Here is a 21,481-nt window from a genome sequence, read left to right on the forward strand (position 1 = left end):
TACACACAGTCTGTTTTCTATTTGTTGATAAAGAACTGGAATTTAAAAAGAAACTGTTGATGAAAAAGAAAAAACATTGATGTTAATAAAGTTAAATAATTGGGTTTTTGTACAAATTCTGGCTTGTATGTTTTTTTTGTTGTTTTTTTTTTTATTCTGTAGTTCACAAAATGTGTGAAAGTTGAATTATTATCTGATCCTACCGTAAATCCTACAGTACAATTTTGCCCATTTGCCTTTTGGACAATCAGCAATGTGTTTCTGCGTTATCACCCCTTTCCAGAAGTGTTTTAAGTCATTGTCACGTGTCCTTCATTCAAGGCATTTTTTTGACTAGCTTGTTCCAACTACTGCTACTGAAGGTTCAGACGAGTGTGTGTGTTTGTGTGTATGCCAGGGTGTCGGAAATATCCATCACCTGAAATGTTTTTGAGAGGTAACCAAACTCATTTTCTGACTCAGATTTTGATTGTAACCCATGGGATCCTATGTGAACACAGTTATTTGCCAAGTATTGCATCATTTTTGACAAAACAATCTCAATTCAAAGTCCACTTACTATTTAAAGAGCACTCCCATGTTCCCAGCATGCTCTGTTCACAGGGTCTAACTGTTAGGGTTTCTACAGTCCTATGTTCCCAGGATTATGTTTCCACGGTCTGTATACCCAAGTTTCATGTTCTCCAGGGTCCTATGTTCTCAGAGTGCTAAGGTCCGAGGTGTTCCCCAGTTCAATATTCTGTTAGTACACATTAACTCTCTGTTTGTGTTTCAAGTTTAAATCTAGTTATCCAGTTTTTCCTATTGAAACTTTGGTTCAAAACAGCTCCACACACACAGCAGAACTTACGGTTATCACTTCAGGGTAATTCTAACATCTTTTTCAGGAGTGCCAGGGAACAAAAGACGCTGGAAGAGCACATACTGTTTGTAAAACTGGGACACATAGAACTCTGTCATGTTCCCATTATGTGCTATATATCGATTTGGGGAAAACAGCACCCTGGGAACATATGAATGATCCACTAGTACCAGGGCTTTCTCCCGCATCTCCCAGTCTTGAACAACAGATGGAGTGTGCTCAGTTGTCATGGCGATGGCTCAGTTATCATCAGTAATTATTTCATTTCAGCATTTTCACCTAAAAGAAAATGTGCTCTTCTGACTGGTTTGAAGTGGGCGGAAGTCTGGAGAAACATGATGTCACCTTAGACCAATCAAAAGTTTATGGTTGGAAACCACTGTCAATCAAATGTGATCAAATCACACCCAGACAATCTCTCTGAAGTGCCCCTGTAATTACTGAATATTGCCGCCATTTTATGTGAAAGCCTGATTTCTCAGTGTGAAATGTATCCGCCACTCAGTGTCCTCAAGAAATCCCACAATGGAATGAAGAGGCAGTGTCCAACAAGCGTGCGCTGCTTTTAGCGAGCAATCCCACAATGAAATGCGTCTCAGTGTGTGGATGGAAAAAAAATGAAAGAAGACTCAAAATGATGAGGCCGACTCGGGATCTTTGAGGGGAGGAGGCAGGAAAAACGGGTGAGGCCAGCTGTATGTGGTGGTGCACCAGCGTGCAGAAAGCTGTGAGTCCGACAGCTGTGGAGGATGTTGCCTCTGAAATACCGCTAAATACCTTCGTAGTGTTGATACAGATAGATTAAGTGACTGAGGGAGTGTTTAAGGACACACACTTCACACTCACACAGCGCCGATGAAGCAGATTTGTTGGGTTTTTGAATATTTTCTTGTTTTATATCAGAACTACAGATGTTTTTTGCCAATTTTGTGTGCGTTTGAGATTTGAGATTTGAGATATATATATATATATATATATATATATATATATATATATATATATATATATATATATATATATATATATATAATTTTATTTTATTTTATTTATTTATTTATTTTTTTAAGGTTCCTTTTGTCGCACCTGTTCCTCCATGTGGGTTGCTGTGCTCATAGCGAGGCTCACTTGCTAACTTGCTCAGTCTACGTCTCACCAGCAGCCCACACTGGGAAAAAAACAAAAAACATTGGCGTGACTGTGTCTGTGGAAAACCCTGAAACAGTTTGGGTTTGTATATTTATCCTACACATAATGATTGTTGAACATATGGAGGGAAGCAAACGGGGCACCTACATGTTCTCATGTTAATCGTGTTTAGTCGTGGCTTTCGGCATGTGGGAATGATTCACGCAGTAGCAGTAATAGGCTGAATTAGCTCGAGACTAAAAGCTCGCGAGCAGAATGTGAAGCTGGATTTAAAGGACGTGATGTTGCTCTAACAGCATAACATAGCTTGGGAGTCTCACAATGTCATAAATGTGACCTCACATTTAGGAACTCACACCTCTAATGATGTTTCTCATTTGTGTGTAATACCGACACTTTGATGTGCAGAGAGTGTTTTTTTTAAATTTTTTATTTTACTTTAGCAGTGAAAATATTCTGTTTATGACAGCTAATGGTTTGTTTACGTGACAGTTTTTTTTTCCTTGTTATGAGCGGTGCTGCGGAATTTTAGCCTGCAGCATTTTACAAAATGTTGTTTTGGATGCAGCAGAACCAACACGTCACCGCGGCTGCATGAACCGTATCCAGGTGCATTTTTCCGTCTTCATTGAGTAGTGACAGCTCCATCCAGTCTGCTGCTCTTTTCCTTTGGCACTTGTCTTTATTTTGGCCCGGGAAAAAAAAAAAACAGGCCAAACAACAGCACAGCTCGGTGACCTGCTCTCAGCTCTTCCAGGAGACGCCATGAGTAATCCGATTGGGTAAGAAAAAAAAAAATTGAAAGCATATGGCTGACTAATCTACATCACAGTGCATCATGATGCTGAGTCATGTGCTCTTGTAGAGATGATGCACAGTCTGCCCGAGATGCAGAGGAGCGTGAAGGCGAGTTGCTCCGCATGACGATTAAAGCCCAGTTGGAGGATTTGTTCACCGACAGCCACCTGGCAGAGGACGGCTTCCTGCTGAAGCATGTGAGGAAGAACAAGCAGGGCTACGTCAGCCTCAAGCTCCTCACTTGTTTGAAAAAGGTAAAAAGAAAAAAAAGAAGAAGAAGAAGAAAAAAGCAAGATTTCATGTGCTTTCTCTGGTGTTTGCATTCCTTCAGTTTGAATAAAAACAATAGAGTCAAATGCAAACAGAGCTGAGTTTCCCCACTGTTTGTCGCAGATAAAGGTCCTGACCACCGACTGGTACGTGACTCTGGCTGCAGCAGAGTCCTCACAGGTTCTGGAGGTGAACGACGAATGCACCAAAGTGAGGCGGGTGAAGCCGCTCCCCAGGTGGCTGCTGTGCTCCCCCACCAGCAAGCTCCTTCTCGTCTACAACATTTCTGTGGAGGAAAGCAAAGGAGACGGCCTGGAGCACTACTCACTCGCAGAGAGGCTCCTCCAAAAAGTCAGCGCTCACGGCGACGTTGCCTCAGTCCGGATCCTGCAACCTGGCAAAGAGCTCCCCAAGGAGCTGCAGTGCTACGCCAAGCGTCATAGAGAGCTTGGGCAACACTTGTGTGCAGTGCTGAAGTTTGATCATTTGGATGCGGTTCGCAGGGCCTACAGAGCCTTGAAAACAGAAGAGGAGAAGTCGAACGGTGAAGGCTTGTGTGTCGTACCTTTGGGATTCCAGTCAGCGCAGCTCAACAACGACGACCCATCAGAGGAAAACAAAGAGGACCAAACTGGCAAATCCCGGTCAAATCCACTCGAAACCCCGGAGGTTTCACTCCAGGAGGAGCCCCCTTCGCCAGTCGAAGTTTCAGATGAGGCGCCAGGCACGTCTCAGCCCCAGGCGTACCCAGATAAGTGCACGCAGAGAACCTTTGAGCAGACCTCCGCCGGCTTCAACGACAAGACCTTCACTGGTTTGACTCAGAGGTACAGTAGGAGGAGCTGGTGCTCTGGAGACTGTGATAAGGAGAACTCTCAGAGCCCCTGGGTGCTCAAGCGCAAGTTCGCAGCCAGCGCATTGAACACCAAGGTGCACCTGAACCGCCCCCCCTTCATTCAACGGGTGCTGCGCCAGCCCCTCGGCCCTGATGGCACCGAGGGCTTTCGGAGCAGACACAGAGTATCAGCACTCAGGCTGAATAACAGTGGTGAATTCATGGAGCAACAGTACACCACAACAATATAAAAGCTGATCAAGATGATAACATTATATTCGCATTACATAATAAAATCCATTTAATCTTCAATATCTGTTGCGGAGAGATTCTGTATTCAAGGGTTCCGTGTAGTTGTTAACCAGGGACAGATGGGGGCAGCATTTAGCCGCGCTCGCAACTGTTAATTTCAACACTGACTGTGTCTTATTCATCGAGCCGTTGCTGCGTAGGAAGTAAATACTGTACTTTGCATGCAAATAGACTAAAACAATATTAGCTGGAGGTACAAATTGTTACACAAACTGTAGTCAAAGTGTCTCTCAGTCAACACGGCCCTTCTAGAAACACCCGTGACCTCAGCTCCTCTGGTCACAACTGGGAAATTGCATTGTATATTTGTTCTTTGGCCAGGGTGGGTTCACCTTGTTGCTACTTTCTCTCTTGGAAGGAGGTGTTGTCTTTCAACATGACACAGCTCAGGGAAGGCCCTCATTGTCTCGCAGCATCTCCCTTCACAAAGTGCCTGTTTAGTAGTTTTCCACTCGCCGAGATGACATTTGGCTGAAGGCTCCTTGTCCAATCTTCGAACCGCAACTTGTGCAAGACGAGGGAGGTAGCAACATTTGTGCCTTATTTCCAGCCTTTCTAATGACACCTCGACTGGAATGGTGTGTTTATAGTGTGACTGATTGAGGGCTTCCTTAAAATCTTGCCCAAACCTAAACAAAATGTGTTTCTTCACTCCTCCACGCCCAGTGGAAAAGCTTCAATCTGATGTGTGTGTGATTCTATCAGATTTAAATTGGAAACACACTTCGCTGTTTTTTTGTCTCTTGTATATCCTGGACGTCAGACTAGTCGTCATGACTAATGTAATCTTAGCTGTTGAGTGAAATTTCGCAGTGTAAACGTATCAAGCGTTTCACTCTTATTGTCTCTGACTTGATTTAGCAATTAACAGCTGTTGGGGCTTTTATTGCAGCCGAGTCTGGTCTGCGAAAAGCTTTACACATCTGTGAGCAATATGTATAGAGTCGAAACGTTCCTGCCCAGTGTCAGGAAATGTTTGCGTGCTGATAGTTCCTTTTTCAAGGGTAGAAAAGCACGATATCCCCTGTTAACTCGGTGTTGGTGTGTTTTTACACAGCGCTCCTGTGGCCTGTAATTGAGGTCTATGCCAAACAAGTTAGCTGAAATAATTCTCGTGTTTTCTTAGTTTTTGGGGGTTTTTTTTTTCTTTTGCGGACAATTTTGCACCTGCTCTCTGCCACCAAAAACATGCACAGCGTGAAGAAAGAAAAAAAAAAAAAAAAAAAAAAAAGCATGAATCCTCTGCTGATCTGCGGCACAGTGATATCCTTCATGGAGAGTTTGCGTTGGCTTCACTTTGGGACTGAACATGGAATCTACGCTTTAGGTCACTGAGATAACAGCCTTAGAATATCCATCAATGCACATTTTTGGTGCGAGACAAAGCCTGGGTAAATATTCCTTTGGTGTTTTTTCCCCTTCTTCTCTTAGTCAGCTGTGAAGGAATTTTAAGTCCTCCAAAAGTTAGCTCTCGGCCACATCTTCGCCTCACTGGAGGAACTTTGTGAGGCGTGATTTGTGTATAATTTGGCCCGAGGATATGAGAATGACTCATGGCGTTAGTATGAGATATTTGTTAGCAAATAATTTGTTTCCTGTTGACTTTTTACTCCTCTACCCGAGGATGTCTGCTTTATTTCAAACTCCTCGGCTGCGGAGACGCAATTTTGTTAAGATCAAAATTGTCCCTGTAGATTTAATCAGCTGTTTTCTTTGCCCCCCTCACACGCAGCACCTGTAAGTCTATCTGCCCCGTCTCCCGCCTCGCACACCGCTTCACTCGTCTCCGAACTGCGTGGCCTGTGTTTACACATGACTGACCCCACACACCTGACGCATTTCCTCCACGGATGGGGTATTTATTTAGATTGCAGTCTGGAGTGCCTGATACCTTCCGAAAGCACAACCATCTGCTCCTCGTTTGCCTTTCAAGGCTCAAGGGCTAAAATACCGGTTTGTGCTGCAGGAGACGGGGACGTGCGATTCTCAACAACAACACACTCGGGTTTTGTTTTTTTTTTTAATCTTCAGCCAACTGCAGATTGAATCATCATGAAATACCTCTGCTGTGATAATTCCATTTAACCGGGGTTAGTGTTGTCTTAGCACCGTTTAAACCAATTTTGAACTTTCTTAATTCCCCCTAAAAGATTGAAAGACACAGACCTCTCTTATTTCACTGATCTGCCCAATTACCAGTCGCCCACTTAAGATGGCAGACTCTCTTGCGGCAGAAGGTGAATGTAAGCCCTTGCTCAGGCCAAAGCATCCTTTAGTGCTCCTGGAGCTAGAGCCAGAGAGATTATCATGTCAGAGTAATCCGACTCGGCCCAGAAGCACAACTATGGAGGAGGAGGAGCAACAGTTGAGGGGGGGAGGCAGGCAGAGGCATCAGAGAAGCACTCTGCTCCGCTTACGGTAACCACGCTCTCCCTCTTCACCCTAACCCATCTTCTCTGCCCACAGAGATTCCCTCCCCGAAGAGCTGAAGAGAAGACCTGCTGCTGGAGAGAGGGTAAGGAGATGAGCATTTATCTTTCCAACGCTGCTCTCGTGAGGAGATAGAAATGACCTGAAGGGGAAGGAGTTCCCCAACAGATGGAGTAAAAGTTAAGGCAACTGTAAGATCTTTTATTACATGACATTACATCTGCTTTGCTCTGTTCCCTGTTTCATATTCAGGTTTGTGCAAAAAAAAAAAAAAAAAGAAAGAAAGAAAACGGGGGACCAGACACTCTGTATGGAGAAGCATGATGACAGAAGTTTTCTGAAGTGAACCAGATGTCACGTCAGATACGTTTCTAAACACACGAGCCTCCTCTTTTTTGAATGGAGCGACCTGAGTGCCATGCGTCGCACGTTTACTTTCAGAGGAATGCTGATTTCGATCTTTGCAACATAAGTGAGTTCTATGGAAGTGCAAATATGACAGAAGAATAACACAGCCTGGACCTGAATCAAGTCAGGACACTTCCCGTACTTGCAGGCACACGGAGCTGTGATGATTTTCAGGGGAACAAGCAGGAGTCCTGCCTTCGCTCCTCGCCTGTGATGATGATGATGGACTTACCCAGCCAGCACTTGCCTGTGGAGGTCAGCTGAAGACGACGCCACGCAGCTAAGTCTGGATTAGCCGGCCGAACGGTAAGGACACCACATCTTCTTTTGTTGGTTTAAGCCGGCAGCTTATGGGGAAGGCGTTTGGTTGCCGCTGACAGGGATGCCTCACCAAGTGCATGAGTGGCAGAAAACACACGTTGGATAATCTGTATCAACAAGCGGCCCTTGCTGGAACCGCATGTCAATAGTGCACGGCGGCCTGACGAAATGTTTGCAGAGCGGTTACCTTTGACTGCAAGGGGCATGCAAGTTATGTTGGCAAAGCAGCAAGAAAATAAATTACTGTTGTACTCTTGCAGGGTTTGAATAACCCCTCACCGCAGAGAAGTTTGTTTTCCTTCCCTGCCTTTTATCCAACATGGTGGTTCGCCTCATTATCATGCGTAATTGCTCTCTCAATACTTTCTGGCTCTCCTCTCCTAAACACTGGAGCACAACTTTAACAAAAATTCCGGACAACAATCTCGTTGGTGTTGGTCGTTTTTAGGGATCTCTGGTTTTTTGTTTTGTTTTGTTTTGTTTTTTTGCAGAGTTGCACCTTTAATCGTTAATAATAAGAATAATTAAGAGGACGTGGCTGAAACGTTCTTCTAAAAATATAACTGTGAGACTCTAAGAGAAGCAAACTTGATGTGCTCACTATGAGCATTTTACTGAAGTGATGATCCCTCCTCGCTAAGCCCATATCATACGTAGAGATTATGCCGTGTCTATCAGAGCCCCAAGAGGCCGGATAGAGGTTAAGCCTGAAGTCAACTGAGCTCTTCAACTTTCATAACCTGCCATAGCTGGTTCCAACTGCAGCAAAACTGAGAGGGGAAGCTGAGCTGATGCACCGCTCCCCATCACCTCGTCAGGATTTCCTGCTCAAATACACATCATGCACGCAAAAAAATTAATATCTGAGTCTCCTGAAGAGAGCAGAGGCTTATAAAGATCTAATATGTCATATTTCAGATGTTTGCACTTGCTTGTACTTGCTCGCGTGGGGCACATTTTTGAAGCGGTATTCAACGTGTGCCAGATGGCACCTTTTGTAACAGCAACATCAACATGTTTAACATGGGTTTAGAGGCGACGCTCCCGTGGTAAAAGAGGATCTGGCATAGACAGATTAGCAGCCAGAATAGCAGCTCACGGACTCTTTTTTAGAAAGCACCTGAGACAGCATCAATCTTTCTCCGCCAGCTCGCGCCATAAAAATGACGAGGGGCGGCGATTTCCTGCCAAGCCTCGTGTAACCTCTTTGTCTGTGAGAAAAGGGCTGTTTGAGCGGATGTCAGGGCCATACCTTGACTCAACTCTCCCCATAATAGAAAGTGGCAGACAAATTGGGACAGGTGTCAAGTGTGCGTCTGTCCAAAGTGTATCCTCCCCTCGCACCTCATTAACGCCTCCCTGAGAGCAACAGGTTTGAGGTGTGAGATTTTCGTGCGAGGCCCGTTAGGTCACTGGATTAATCTGTTTAAATCCGTGGGATGTGATAGTAGGTCTTCTGATATAAAATCTTTTTAACCACTCACCCACATCCAGGTGGATTAAAAAGAGGTGCAGAAATGGTGTTTGGTGTTTTAAAGAACGGGTGTCAAAATGATTATTTTCCTGGTGTCGCGAGCAGATGTTCCTTCCTCCTGTTTTTCCCTTTTCAATAATGAACAGCAGCTTCCCCTGCTAACAAGGACCAGGCTTGTTTTAATTATCCTATGGTTACTGAGTGACAGAGCGCGAGCCAACTGAAGCGGTTGCCCGGCAAAATTACAGCACAGTCTAACCTAAGCCTTTTTCAGTTGCATTAGAACCAAGGCTGGATTTAGAACAGCCAATCCTGGCTCAGAACATCCACTTTATTTTACAGCCTTTTGGGCCCACCGTGGTGCCAACACAACAGATCTAACTAACTGAGCCCGTCACTTTTCTTCTTCATTATTCAGACTGAAAGCATGACAGGTTTTAGAGGACGAAGAGGAGGAGAAAGAGGCGCCTGCTGCTGCTGCTGCTCTCTCCGTTGGCCCTGCATGCTGGCCTAACCCCTGAGTTTAGAGGTGTCTGATGGATTAACGCAGGCACACACACAACGAGGCCCAGGCTCCGCCACCAACACTGCAGCCAGGTGTTAACCCACGTGACTGCAGATAAAGCCGGCAGGCATTAGCGCTAATCCCGCCCTGATCTTTCGAATATGTCCCTATTACCTCCACAAGCACTCTCTAGCTGTCCCCAGGCCTCCTGATGCTCACTTAAGAGGGAAAAGACAAGACAATGCCTCACTAGGACTCCCTAAAGCACCTTGTTTTCGCTGCAACAACACAGTAGGTGTCTTTGCCGCTGTTTGTTATGCTCCTCTGTTATCTGCTCAGCACAGGTATTTATGGGGTGTGTTCAGAGCGGTGCAAAGAGTCACATGGGCGGAGCTGAGCTGGAACACACGGCGTGGTAATAATGATCTGTAGGTAGAGGCCTCGGGTTCTGCATGTACACAAAGGTTCAACCTGTGGACGTTTTAGATATCAAGAAGCAGCAGTATTATGTAAGCCGGATTATCGAGGGTTATGTGATGGTGCTTGTGGGAGAGTGTGTGTGAGTGTGTGTGTGTGAGCGCGCCCTGGAAGTGAAGTGGACAACAATGGAAGGTTAGACTCTGTCATATGATTCTGGAAAAGTGAAACCACGCAATTGCTGCGTGTGTGTTTATGGTATGCGTGAGTCACGGAGAGACAGGGAGAGTGAGTAAGTGAGCGAGACAGACCGGGCTGTATTTAGGGAATGTATAGGAACAAAATTCTACAGTAGTGAGACATAGAAAGTTGGTATCGTGCTTTTTTTTCTTTTTTTTTTTTCAAGCACAAAGAATCTCTTCATTCATTCCTTTTCTGTGATCGTCCCCTCGCTGTAATCACGTCACACTGGGCAAGATCCAAGCAAGCTGACAAAGAAGGCACCCCCTGTCTACTGGCTTCATTCAAAAGTGTTAACCACAGACGCCCCTTATCCCCATCTCGACAGATCTCTGGTTCATCTTCCATAGGCTTTGGCATTCTGTTGAGCGTCTCCTTCTGGGAGAGGGGAGGGCGGGGAGGACACGAGTGCCATGCTACTGTAATTACATTACCGCCAGCTTAGCAGCGCCATGGCCACTGACCCAATTATTCCTTGAAAACATCAATTTTATTGTGTCGTTTGAAATAATGCCATCTTTGAGTCACAACAAGAGCTCGGTTGAGGGCTGAGGAAGGGGCTCCGGCGCACGACGCATACATAATGTCTCAGGAATGGCTTTGACAGACTGAGGAATTCTTGGCTGAGCACTTCACTTTCACGGTTTGCCGCCAACATGTTAATGATCCCCGGGGAATGTTCTCACTCACTTGGTAGCTCTTCAGGTGACATATGACTGACAGCAAACATCAGGTGTGTCTATACATACCTGGTGGGTTCACTCCCACTGTTACTGGAAAAACAAATCCTAACGACTTTGATGCGTGCAAACTCCGTCTCTTCTCCTGAATAGATGATTTTTCTGGGTTTGTTTTGGGCCTCACACCGGCCTTATCTGGGAGCGTGCATGGGCACATCAGTGCTGATGCTTTGTGAGAGCCAGACATGCTGCGCCTGTGTGTGTGTGTGTGTGTGTTTAGTTGTCTTCGCAGCTCATCTGCACTTTTATGTCTCAGTTTGCGGATGGCTTTTCCTTCTGCTGCGGGGTCCTCTGGGGTTTCGCTATATCCTCTGCGTTGTTGCTCCTCTCTGTTTGCTGGAAAACAGCAGCTTTGTCCTCCCAGGAAGAGGACCGCTCATTGATGTCTTTCCGTTGCTCTCCTAAGAAAAACACAGGCGCCTCTTCCCCCTATCAATATCTGTATATTTATGTCCATGACAGCGGGGGCCAGTGGTAGATATTAAATGTCTGTCCTGATTAATCATCCGTGACCATCTGAACAAGCTGCAGAATTCTCCTTGGCACTTTTATTGGCGCCAATCGACTGCAGATGGGACTAATGTGTTTCTGAGTGGAGCAATTATGACAATCAAAGCGTCTTCGGGGACATGAGCTCAGCGCTTGACGGCCAGGCTTCATCCAGTGTCAGCGTCTGAGACATCTGAGGACTCATCTCTTCACAAGCTAATTGCTTTATCGGGATGAGCCACAGAGCGGACCGTCCACTGGCATTGATGTATCTCGGCCGTGTGAAACTGCTAACTCAGAGGCTGAGTAATTGTCCCAAACTGACCTATTAATAGCAAAAGAAAACAATGATCTCACCCTGCGCCATATATCATAACAAACTGGCTCTTTTTAAATTAGAAAAATTCATCTTGTTTAGAGCCGGAGCTGTAAGATTCCTGGTGTGAGGAGCTGGTGTCGAACCAAGACAAACAAAACGAGACTTTTCATCGAGGCTTCCACATTATCGCGTCGGCAGCGAAAACCGAGAGCGAGACGTATAGCCGGGCAACATTCTGCAGCGACCGCAGAGCCACATCTGATTTACATGGACTGTGTCAAATGAGGTTGCGAGCTGAAATGTTTGACTTTCAAATAAATACCTTTCCCCCGTTCATTGTTCAGAGGCAGCTCACCACGTCAAACCCATATGGAATTATGAGTGATGAGTCAAGCTATGACTGATAGCACTGGTTATACCTGTTTATACGCTGTTTATCCCACTGCAACTCAAGTGTGCAGCTTCTTTGTATTTTTCCCTCTGCGGTGACCAAACACTCAGACGCGATGGAGGAGTCTGACGCTGCCTATAGTTCCACCAGCGAGACCAAATGTTCCTACTTTTAGCTATTCTTCTCTAACCTTTCTGTTTAATGTCATCCGCGGGAGTAAAAGTGCAAACTTCCAGAAGTCATTCATTCCAGATCTTTGTTTGTCTGCTAAACTAGACAAAGATATGTCTCATTTTGTCCCATTGTAAACACTACAGCAGCCTGTATATGTACACTACAGGATCAAGTCTGGGAAAACACTTTGTAAGGCCGGTCTGGATTTGCTGTTAGTCACTGCCAGTATACCATTTCCGGCTCTGGGGGAATGTTTTGCTCACTGGTGACAAGATATGAGAAATACAAAGATGTGCGCTTTAAAACTTCTCAAATATCTGCAGCAGGGCAATAAGGAAAGAGAAGGTATGAGGTCTGTTTCTCCAAATTGAATTTCAATGGGAGGGGCGGCGTAAGATAAAGGGATGTACAAACCCACATATTAACTGTGCCTTCAACATACATAGAAATGCAAATAGGTGTGGTTGAGCCTCCTGTCAAGGAAGAAATGGATTTCCCCCTTTAATTTTTTTTTAAGTTGTTAAAGGAACATTTAGTCCTGCAAAGAAAAGCTGTTTTTTTTTCCTTTTTTTAAGCGAAGAAGCACGTCAAGTATTTTGATAAGATACACAAACTTTTAAGAGGTTTCAAAGAGCAAAGGGTTGCAAAATTAAATCAACCTGCAGCAGCGGCAGCGGTTAAACAAACACTGCATTCTCAGGTGTCAGCAAGTGATGTTCGAGCTCGTGGATCAAGAGCCCACTTGAAGTGAAAATGAGCTGACAGCCGAATCAGAGAAAAGTAAACTGACAGTAAAATAAAATCCCCACTGAGAGAAGCGGATTCAAGGCAGGGTCAAATAAATGTGACGCCGCAGATTTCTACATGTTGTCTGTGCTTTATTGTGACACACTGAGGAGATTGTTTGCACTAATGAAAGTGTGATTGTTTCAACATGCCTGATGTTTGTCCGTTTCACCCTCTCCTGACAGAGTTTCAATGCTCCTCCACGTTCTAAGATGAAGTTATGGAAAGGTGCTACTTTTGCCTTCATGCTCTGTGGTGCAGCCCTGTCCATCCTCCTTGTTAGAAACATGGCCACTGTCGGACAGCTCAAAAACAAGACGAAATACCCATACGCATCTTCAGCCTCATCAAGACAGTCTTCATCATCGGAGTCAGCTTCCAAGGCGTCGTTGCCATCGCCCTCATCCTCAGCAGCAGCAGAATCGACAGTGTTGTCCCAGCAGATGGGGGGTCATCTTCGGAGAACGCGCTCAGCAGACGACATGAACTCTCTCCTCTCAGAGTGTAAGATAAACTGTTATTGTCTCTTCTTCCTCGTCTGGTCTGAGATAAGGTGTCGTGTGAAAGGTCAGCTGGAGTTGAGACTGAACACTTGGCTGCTGTTTATAGAGCAGGCTGTGATGTCTGCCTTCAATTAGCACCTCATAGTTCACCGGCTCACCACAGAGCCATTGTGACCGCCGGGAGAGGATGAGATATCGTCTTTCTTCTGGTTCCACATGGCTTCAACAAAGTCATTCAGTTTACACGGGTTACAGGGAATTCTGACACGGACATCACTGATAGTTATCGAGCTAGTTTGTAGCTGATGTGATGTCAGATAAAACAAACTTCCTGATGGGACTCGCTTTCACTGTCACGTTGCAGTAGGATATCTCTAAGCATCATCTGAGCGCTATTTGTTCAGATTACACAATTACACAAAAATCAGACAGTCATCAAAACAATGCATTAACGTTGTTTTGTCTCCTTTCTGTCAGTTTCCACAATGTTCCAGAGTTTCACGGAGGGCGAGCTCCAGCAGGTGGTCGGCACCTTGCTTGACAGGAAGAGGAGGAAGAGCCGTCGCCTGGCTGACAAGCAGGCCCGAAGGACTAAAAGAGCCCGCCGGCCTAAGCCCTGCTCCTTGAGGGAGCTGGAGCTGACCGTTAGCGAACTGGGACTCGGCTACGACAGCGACGAGACGGTGCTGCTGCGTTACTGCAGCGGCAAGTGCACAGCCCACCGGCACAACTACGACATCACCATGGAGCACATGATGCGGTCGGGCTTCAGGCAGAAAGGCCGTAAGGACAAGGTCAGTAACGGACCATGCTGCCGGCCGACCGCGTTCGAGAAGGACTTTTCCTTCCTGGACAACAGGAGTCGCTATCACACGATACAAAACGTGTCGGCGAAGAACTGCGGATGTGTATGACCCAGATGAAACAGACTTATCCTCTCTTCTTGCTGCTCTCAGCTCTCAAGAACATTTGAACATGGATGCTGAAAAAAAAAATCTATGGAATATAAACTCAAGGAAAGGAGGAAAGGATGAGACGGCTTTCTGCCGCCCATCAATACAGTGGGAGCCGAATCGCATGGACAGCCGGCGCTGCGTTTGTGCGGATTCCATGTAAAGAGACACAGAAAGATGAATGCTCATACCAAAAAGTTTTTATCATCTTTTCTATCTGTGTAGTAACACTGTAAACTGTGGTGTAACAACAATGTAGCAACATTTTGTTTGTGGTATTCCATTTGAGTCGTAGATGAGCCATGGTGGACTAGATTATTGCTGTTACTACACTTCATATCCAATTCTTGTCCAAATCCTGTAGTTTACATGATTCTAACAGTAAATCACCTTTCACGTATATATATTAAAAAAGTGCTCAAAAATCCATTTCAAAGCCATAAATCAAACTAAATAAGAAAAAATGTAATCCACCAATGTTTACTTAAACAATGTCTGATGATGTCCAGAGGGTTAATTAACTTAAATGTGTGTTGTTGTTACCACAGGTGTCACTTTGTGACTTTGTTTCCCTGCTTGTATGCATTCCTCTCACTGATTGCAGTGTTATTACACAGGTAAAAGAACATGTGTTCTTGTTTTGACAATGAAAAAAAACCTTTTCTATATAGCTCCAGGTTTGATACCCACCTCTAATTATTGTGTTTTGTATGTCGATGTTGTGTAGATTTACAGTGAGGACCTGTCACAAAACACGTTAGATTGACACGAAAATTGATCCCACCTGCTCTCCGTAGAATAATTCATCATCGCACTCAAATAAATCATTGTTTTAAGTCTTTTTTTTTTCTTATACTTTCCCCTGTATCGCAATTAAACATAATCCTCTGGAATTATTTTCCTCAAGGAATTGCCAAAGCACACCAAGTCAATTCAACACACGATGAATTCATTAACTTTGATTGATAAACACCTCACGTCTCAAGTTCTAGGTGATATCACCTCTTTAAAATCATCTCTGGATGTAATTTGTGATGTTTACACTCAGAGATTTGAGCTGATCTGAGTTGTAAAAGAGAAGAATGCTTACAGTGATCAGTCATGTCATGATTTTTTTTTTGCTTTGTTTTTTTTCCACGCTGACAGAAAACAAACTATGAAGTAGAGTCAGGATCTGGAAATGTGTTTGCACCCATCTATAAAACCCTGTAACTTACTATGATCCAAAGCCCACAGCACAGCCTTTTATTGGCCCATCAAATGCCTCCTTGTTGTATTGCCTGCTAGACTTTTAGAAGAAAATAAGCTATTGAAATGAGTTATGAAGCATGTTTTTCACCTTCGACAATCTTTATTTGGTTTGAACCCATTGCAACTGTTTGCCTGAAGTACAATAAATTATGTTTTTGTTGTTTTTTTTTTTTTCCTTTCTTGAGGAGGTGCAGTGTGAGGCGTGGATGCGGTGCATCTTTTATTGTAGTATATATTGTATTTATTTGGGAAGTAAATTATGTTTTTTTGCATATTTATTTAGAATACCACACAGAAACGGGACAGCTTATTATCATTAAGCAACTGTGCCAAAAAATGTTTTATCTAACATTCTATATTGACTGCTGAATAAACTTAATTTCAGAGGTATGGATGTTCATCATTTCTCCCAAGCTACAAATCTTTGAGTGTCAAATCATCTGTACTCAGACTGTATTTAAATGACTTAAATAAACTAATAATAATCAACTCTCATAATGCAAAATGCTGTTGATAATGAAACAAATAAAGAAGATAAGAAGAGGAACCCTGTGGGGATAGTTGATTCTCAGATTACACTCAATCAACCATATGGCAGATAAAAGCACAACACATTTGTCATGCTAATGTGTGAATGTTTTCCAATGGGGCTGTCACACCGTGAGGTTCTCTGGAATCATCTATTATACAGCAGCTCAGCAGCCCATGTACTGAACAGAGATCGTGACATGAGTTGATATCGCAGGGCTTGTGACCAGATGAGATCCCTCCGACAGGCAGAAGAGACCTGCAGGGATGTGACAGTGACAGCGTTTCCTTCGATTTATTTTCAGGTCCCATTTAACCAGGTGAGGCCCTTTCTTTCTTGTCCTCAATATTAGGATATGGTTGTTAAAGCTGTCAACAAATGCCATAAAAGCATTAAAAAAACAACAGTTAATTGATCCGACTAACAAGTGTCGCCTGTAGCTTATGGTCACTGGAGTGCCACTGTTGACCAAAAACTATTTAAACTACATCAGTGAGCCACATGGTCGGGGTGAAATGTAACAATCCCAAAATAGTTTCCACACAATTTCCTCCCACTTGAGACATTTTTTGCTAAAAACATCAGTTCCCAGCTGTTTTAGGAAATCACTGAAACTCTATGTTTGTCACGCTTTTTTAAATATTTACTTTGAGTTTTCAAGAGAATCCAATGGGCTCGGGCTCGTGTGCCACACAAAGGACAAGCGATGAGGTAACTGAGCGAAAGTAATTGTTATGGGATTCGCAGAGAAATGTCATTCTTTGAGGGATAATAAAAGATGACCTTCAAAAAGTTTAGCTGAAAGGTTTTGGCTTTTTCAGGCCTCGTGAGTTTAAGAACTGTCTGGGCTGCTACGTACATTAAAAATCATGAAATAATCTACAAGATAACTGAACCTGGGAGCAACATTATGTAGAAATTGTAGCAAATTGGTGTGTTTTTTGAGCACCACACAGCTGACATAAATGCGAACCCCAGGTTTCTTTAACAGTTTGTCAGCTGTTGCGTCATGTTATGTGCTAACTACAAACAAAACTCAAAAAGCAAACCAGCTAATGTTACTTACCTTTCAACAGCCGCAAGTCCAGCTCGACGTCTGTCTCGCAGCATTTTGTTTAGCTGTCGCTAACAACTGGGCCAGTGGACAATTTCACTCGTTTCTTGCTCAGTCACCGTTTCTTTTTTTCCTCTTAGCTTCCTCCATTAATGTCATCTTTGGTCTTTTTGCCTCTGTCTTCATGACTGTAGAAGCGGGTGCACTCAGTTCTGGTGTCTATTCTGGTCACGAGCTTTAAAATGTCTTGGCCCTGGTGGTCCAAAGCTAATGTGACAGCGGTGTGAAAACCAACACTCCCTGGCGCGGCTCTAGGCAGAGTCAGCTAGCTAACAGACCTAGCTTGTAGCCACAGGATGCAGAATTTACAGGTTGCTCTCTGGAAAATCTGTAAATCACAGAGAGTTCAGGCAGGGCAGCTGGAAGACATCAGAGGGAAGGGCAGAAAATAAATGTTCTATAAAATATGTGATGTCCTGCAGTAAAGCGTTGCACACTGTGATGCTACCCGCTCATCAAAGTTACGTTGCGTAGAAACAAGCAGTAGGAGGAGCGTGTGGGTGAGACAGACACCATTCCTACCCCTTCAAGTACATAATGTTCCTTGAAGATGAAGGTTAATTCATTGTGAACTGGAGAATGTCATTAGCCATTGCAGAAACCTGTTTTCAGAGACAGTTTTCCTTGGTAAAAAAGAAGTCTAATATTCAGACCATGTTAGCCATTTTCTGTTTATTTCTGCCTTAATAACAGCAGCACCTTGTGTATTCGCTCTGCCGATGTTATTTTTGCATTAATTTTTCTATTGCCACTTTCAGGCTCTGGCTGAAGGGACATCTGTGTTATTTTAGCGTGTTCCAGACTACTCAGAACTAGAAAAATTCCAAGCTCCAAACAGAGATTGTCCAGGGAGTGCCACTCAAAGCCATAGTTTCTACTAGTAAACACGGTGAACCCACCCGACTTTGTGAGGAAGCAGCTGTCTGACGTCACACATCAGTGGCGGCAGCCATGTAGGATCGGTAGGACGTATCTGGAGACGACGCTATCTTCATGAAGCTTGTGAATTAAGTATTGGATACTATACTCATGAGTTGTTTTCTGTTTCGTTTATATATGCAAGGAAGCTGCACTGCTGAGGATTCACTTGTGTGTACAATTGCCAAAGGACCTTGAGTTTATCATGGTGAGCCATGTATTTTGTTTATGTTTGGCGCTGTGCACCTGGAACACTTCGAGGTCGGAAGTTGGGAAATTCCTGGGACGCATCATTAGTCTCACCCGCAAAGTTTTGATTGGCTAGATGTGTTTTCCAACCAGGGAAACGGTAGTCAATAAGCAATCAACACCAGACTAATTGGGCCCACTGAAAACAAGCAAGAGATGTAGACAGCAGATGGAAATTATGAATCAGAACCAAAAGAACAAAATTAATAATTTGGTGATGACAGTCAAATAGACACATATATCGTAGAAAATGCCATTTTCCCACTAATGGCCCTAAGCTGAAAGTAATAGATTTTGCATTTTGACAGAAAGACATAACTTTGGGACTTTTTTCAAAGGAAGAACTCTAGATCTATGTTCCAGATATTTTGTACCAAATCACAAACTTTTGCATTTTATTTTAGGATGTACTGCAGCAGCCTTTTCAGTGTACAGGTGCATATGTTTGGGACATTCTGCTTTGTCATAAAATTGCACCTGGAAGTTCAGGCCCTTGTTTGGACACTCATTGCAGTCCGTAGTGTGAAATTTAAAGTAAAATGAAAAAATATGGAATGCAGCCAGTGTGCTCTCTCAACAGCTTAATAAATGTTAAGTGCTGCTGAGCAAAGGATTGTGGGTCAGAATGACCAGAAAAGCGTGCACGTACTTGCACAGTACAAAATACAACTGAATTTGGACTGCAGTTGTTTCTTGTCATGCTGACACAGGTTACTATCGCTGCAACCTAGGTGGAGGTCTGAATTTTCCGGTTAAAACCATCGAGCCTCTACTTGGCTCCAGGTGCATGATGTAAAAAAACAACCTGTTTGACCTTAATGATGTCTCTTTGGCAGCTGTACACACAATTCAACTCGCAGCAGTGCAGCCTTCTAGCAAATATAAACAAAATGACGCATGAAGGAACAGACACCATTAAACATTTTTTTCTGAATTTCATTCTAAATGAATAGAAATATTCCTTTCTCTCACCGCATTTGACTACTGTAGTCTACAAATGCATCCTACCACCCTCCCCATGGGTGCTACCATTGTTGTGTGATGTCGCACTGTTTACAAGTATGGGCACTGCACTTTTTTACAGTGGGAGGATGGAAATCTTCGAGTTCCGAGTTGCCTGGAATGCAGCCTAAGTGTTGGGACATACCATATTGTTCACAATACTAAACAGTATGGTAGCACGGGTATTGGAACGCAGCCATGGCCTTTCTTGGGCAGACATTTTGACGTGTCATAGCAAGTAAAGCACAGCTTTAATTGATATCAATTATTGTAGCTGCATTCCTTTCACATGTGTCTGATCTGGGGCTCTGGTATAGTTCACGCTGACTCACTCACATGGCTCACTGGGATATCTAAATGAATCAAAGCCTTCATTAATTTCAGTCTGCTGTTAGTGTTAACATTGAAATGCACTCTTGGATATGACTAAGTGGGAGGAAAAGAAGGAAATGGGCGTAGTGACCATGGTCTAATCAGAAAAGCTAACAACACCACTTTGTGACAACTTCTCCTATACACTGAAAATCACCGCCTGATAATGTACAAAACGTGTGAGTATGTGCGCTGGAGTTTGGCTTCAAATTGAAGTCAGGACATTAAACAAATCCAAAGTGGAGTCAGCGGGTTTTCACATTATAGCGTTCATATATACAGCATGTACACTATTGTTTTAGAAATAGCCCTTTCATGTGGAGGTAACTCAAGAACAATATTTGTTTAAAGTAAATGTCAGTGCTTCAGATGCCAGCAGCTCTGACTGCAGCCCGTGTGACTTACAGTATATACTGAAAGTCAAGTGGGTGGTAATGGCTGCACAGATGCACAGTTGAGCTGTACTCTGAGTTCACTTTAGACGTAAATTATCTTAAATGTAATATATTATTTCCATATTTCATCTCCTGAGTATGACTTGACAGTATATTAAGTAGGGGAAAGCTCTCTCTTAGTTATACATGCATGAAGACTTAGTGCTTGATATCCCCCAGAGACATAAATTCCAGAAAAGGCCACACAACATAACTTAAACAACTTCCTGCACAGTTTCAATGAGCCACCTCTTGGAGTTTTAATCCATGAACCATGACTAAAGGCATGTGGAGGCAGCACAGCAATCAGCTGTGGGTTACCTGAGTTTAGAGTCCATCTCAGGCTGGTCACACGGAATGATGTCGGCTGATGCGTGGTCCGGAGTAACAGTTATATATTTGTGAGTAAAAAAAAAAAAAAAACCCTAATCTGTTTCCCCTTGGGTTTTATTCGGCCAAGTGGAGCACATGTTTCAGCTTGACTGTGACTTACTGTATTTACTACAGCTGTGGGGGAGAAATGACTTCAACAGTTTGTATTTTGAGCAATTTCATTTTTTTTTTTGAGCAAACTACAGGAATAACAGAAAAGTACATGACCTCCACCCCCTCACATCAAAGGCACATCACCCTGAAATCCAATATACGGAGATTTTCCCCCAAACAGTGGTGAGTTTCAGCAAAGAGTCAAATCTGGAGACCGCCTCTGAGAACCTCGTATTTACGTAGTGACTTTATGCAATTTCCTGACATTTTTTTTTCAAACTTGGAGCACCCCAAATATGCTTAAAATGTTTACAACAGCAATGAAAGGGGAACCACTTCACTCCTGCTATAAACAGATATTTCCGTTACTTGCCACTGAAGTAAATGGTCTAAAACGAAAAAAGGTTTACAACACCCACAGAAGAGAACTGCAGGATCTGTGTGTGTGTGCGTGTGTGTGCATGCGCGTGTGCGTGGGTGGGTTTAATGAAAGCAACACTCATGAGAAAATCAACTGCATAATAACACATGGCATCTATTGATTCATCCACGGGAATTTAACACTGTGGTTTGACATTTTAAGAGAAAGGAATCATTAAAGCGATTTGTTTTTTTCCTTTGTGGACGTCTCACGGGGTGATAATGGCAGGTTAGACGTTGGGCCAAGGGGAGTTAATGAACCCCAAACTGAAAGAAGTGAAACTCTATGCCAACAAGGGATTTAGACTGAGCAGAAAGATGCTTCGAAGACAA

The 21,481-nt window shown here is 43.7% G+C and overlaps 2 protein-coding genes across 6 annotated transcripts; both read left to right on the forward strand.

Moving 5' to 3' along the window:
• Positions 1–1,239: 1,239 nt before the first annotated feature.
• LOC119011757 (neurturin) lies at positions 1,240–16,014 on the forward strand. 5 transcript variants are annotated; one of them, XM_037085096.1, is made up of 6 exons: positions 1,244–1,545; positions 6,690–6,738; positions 6,906–7,125; positions 7,210–7,367; positions 13,103–13,421; positions 13,898–16,014. In XM_037085096.1, the coding sequence occupies exons 5-6, from the start codon at positions 13,130–13,132 to the stop codon at positions 14,332–14,334; spliced, it is 729 nt and encodes a 242-aa protein (XP_036940991.1). In that variant the 5' UTR covers positions 1,244–1,545; positions 6,690–6,738; positions 6,906–7,125; positions 7,210–7,367; positions 13,103–13,129; the 3' UTR covers positions 14,335–16,014. The 5 variants fall into 5 exon arrangements, with proteins under 5 accessions (XP_036940992.1, XP_036940991.1, XP_036940990.1 ...); XM_037085095.1 differs by lacking the exon at positions 1,244–1,545 and having other exon boundaries at positions 4,341–6,738; XM_037085097.1 differs by lacking the exons at positions 6,690–6,738; positions 6,906–7,125; positions 7,210–7,367 and having other exon boundaries at positions 1,240–1,545.
• larp6b (La ribonucleoprotein 6, translational regulator b) lies at positions 2,604–4,223 on the forward strand. The gene is made up of 3 exons (XM_037085094.1): positions 2,604–2,790; positions 2,874–3,060; positions 3,200–4,223. Exons 1-3 carry the CDS (start codon positions 2,774–2,776, stop codon positions 4,160–4,162), a joined length of 1,167 nt encoding a protein of 388 aa, XP_036940989.1. The 5' UTR covers positions 2,604–2,773; the 3' UTR covers positions 4,163–4,223.
• Positions 16,015–21,481: the final 5,467 nt, after the last annotated feature.

This window comes from Acanthopagrus latus, chromosome 21 (genome assembly GCF_904848185.1).
Source record: "Acanthopagrus latus isolate v.2019 chromosome 21, fAcaLat1.1, whole genome shotgun sequence".
NCBI lineage: Eukaryota > Metazoa > Chordata > Actinopteri > Spariformes > Sparidae > Acanthopagrus > Acanthopagrus latus.

What these genes read in the sequence shown, in the direction of transcription:
- larp6b (XM_037085094.1), top strand. An exon ending in TCCTCACTTGTTTGAAAAAG is followed by an intron (nt 3,061 to 3,199) that starts GTAAAAAGAAAA and finishes TGTTTGTCGCAG; the next exon opens with ATAAAGGTCCTGACCACCGA.
- LOC119011757 (XM_037085097.1), top strand. Translation starts at nt 13,130, where the DNA reads ATGAAGTTATGGAAAGGTGCTACTTTTGCCTTCATGCTCTGTGGTGCA. An exon ending in GAACTCTCTCCTCTCAGAGT is followed by an intron (nt 13,422 to 13,897) that starts GTAAGATAAACT and finishes CCTTTCTGTCAG; the next exon opens with TTTCCACAATGTTCCAGAGT.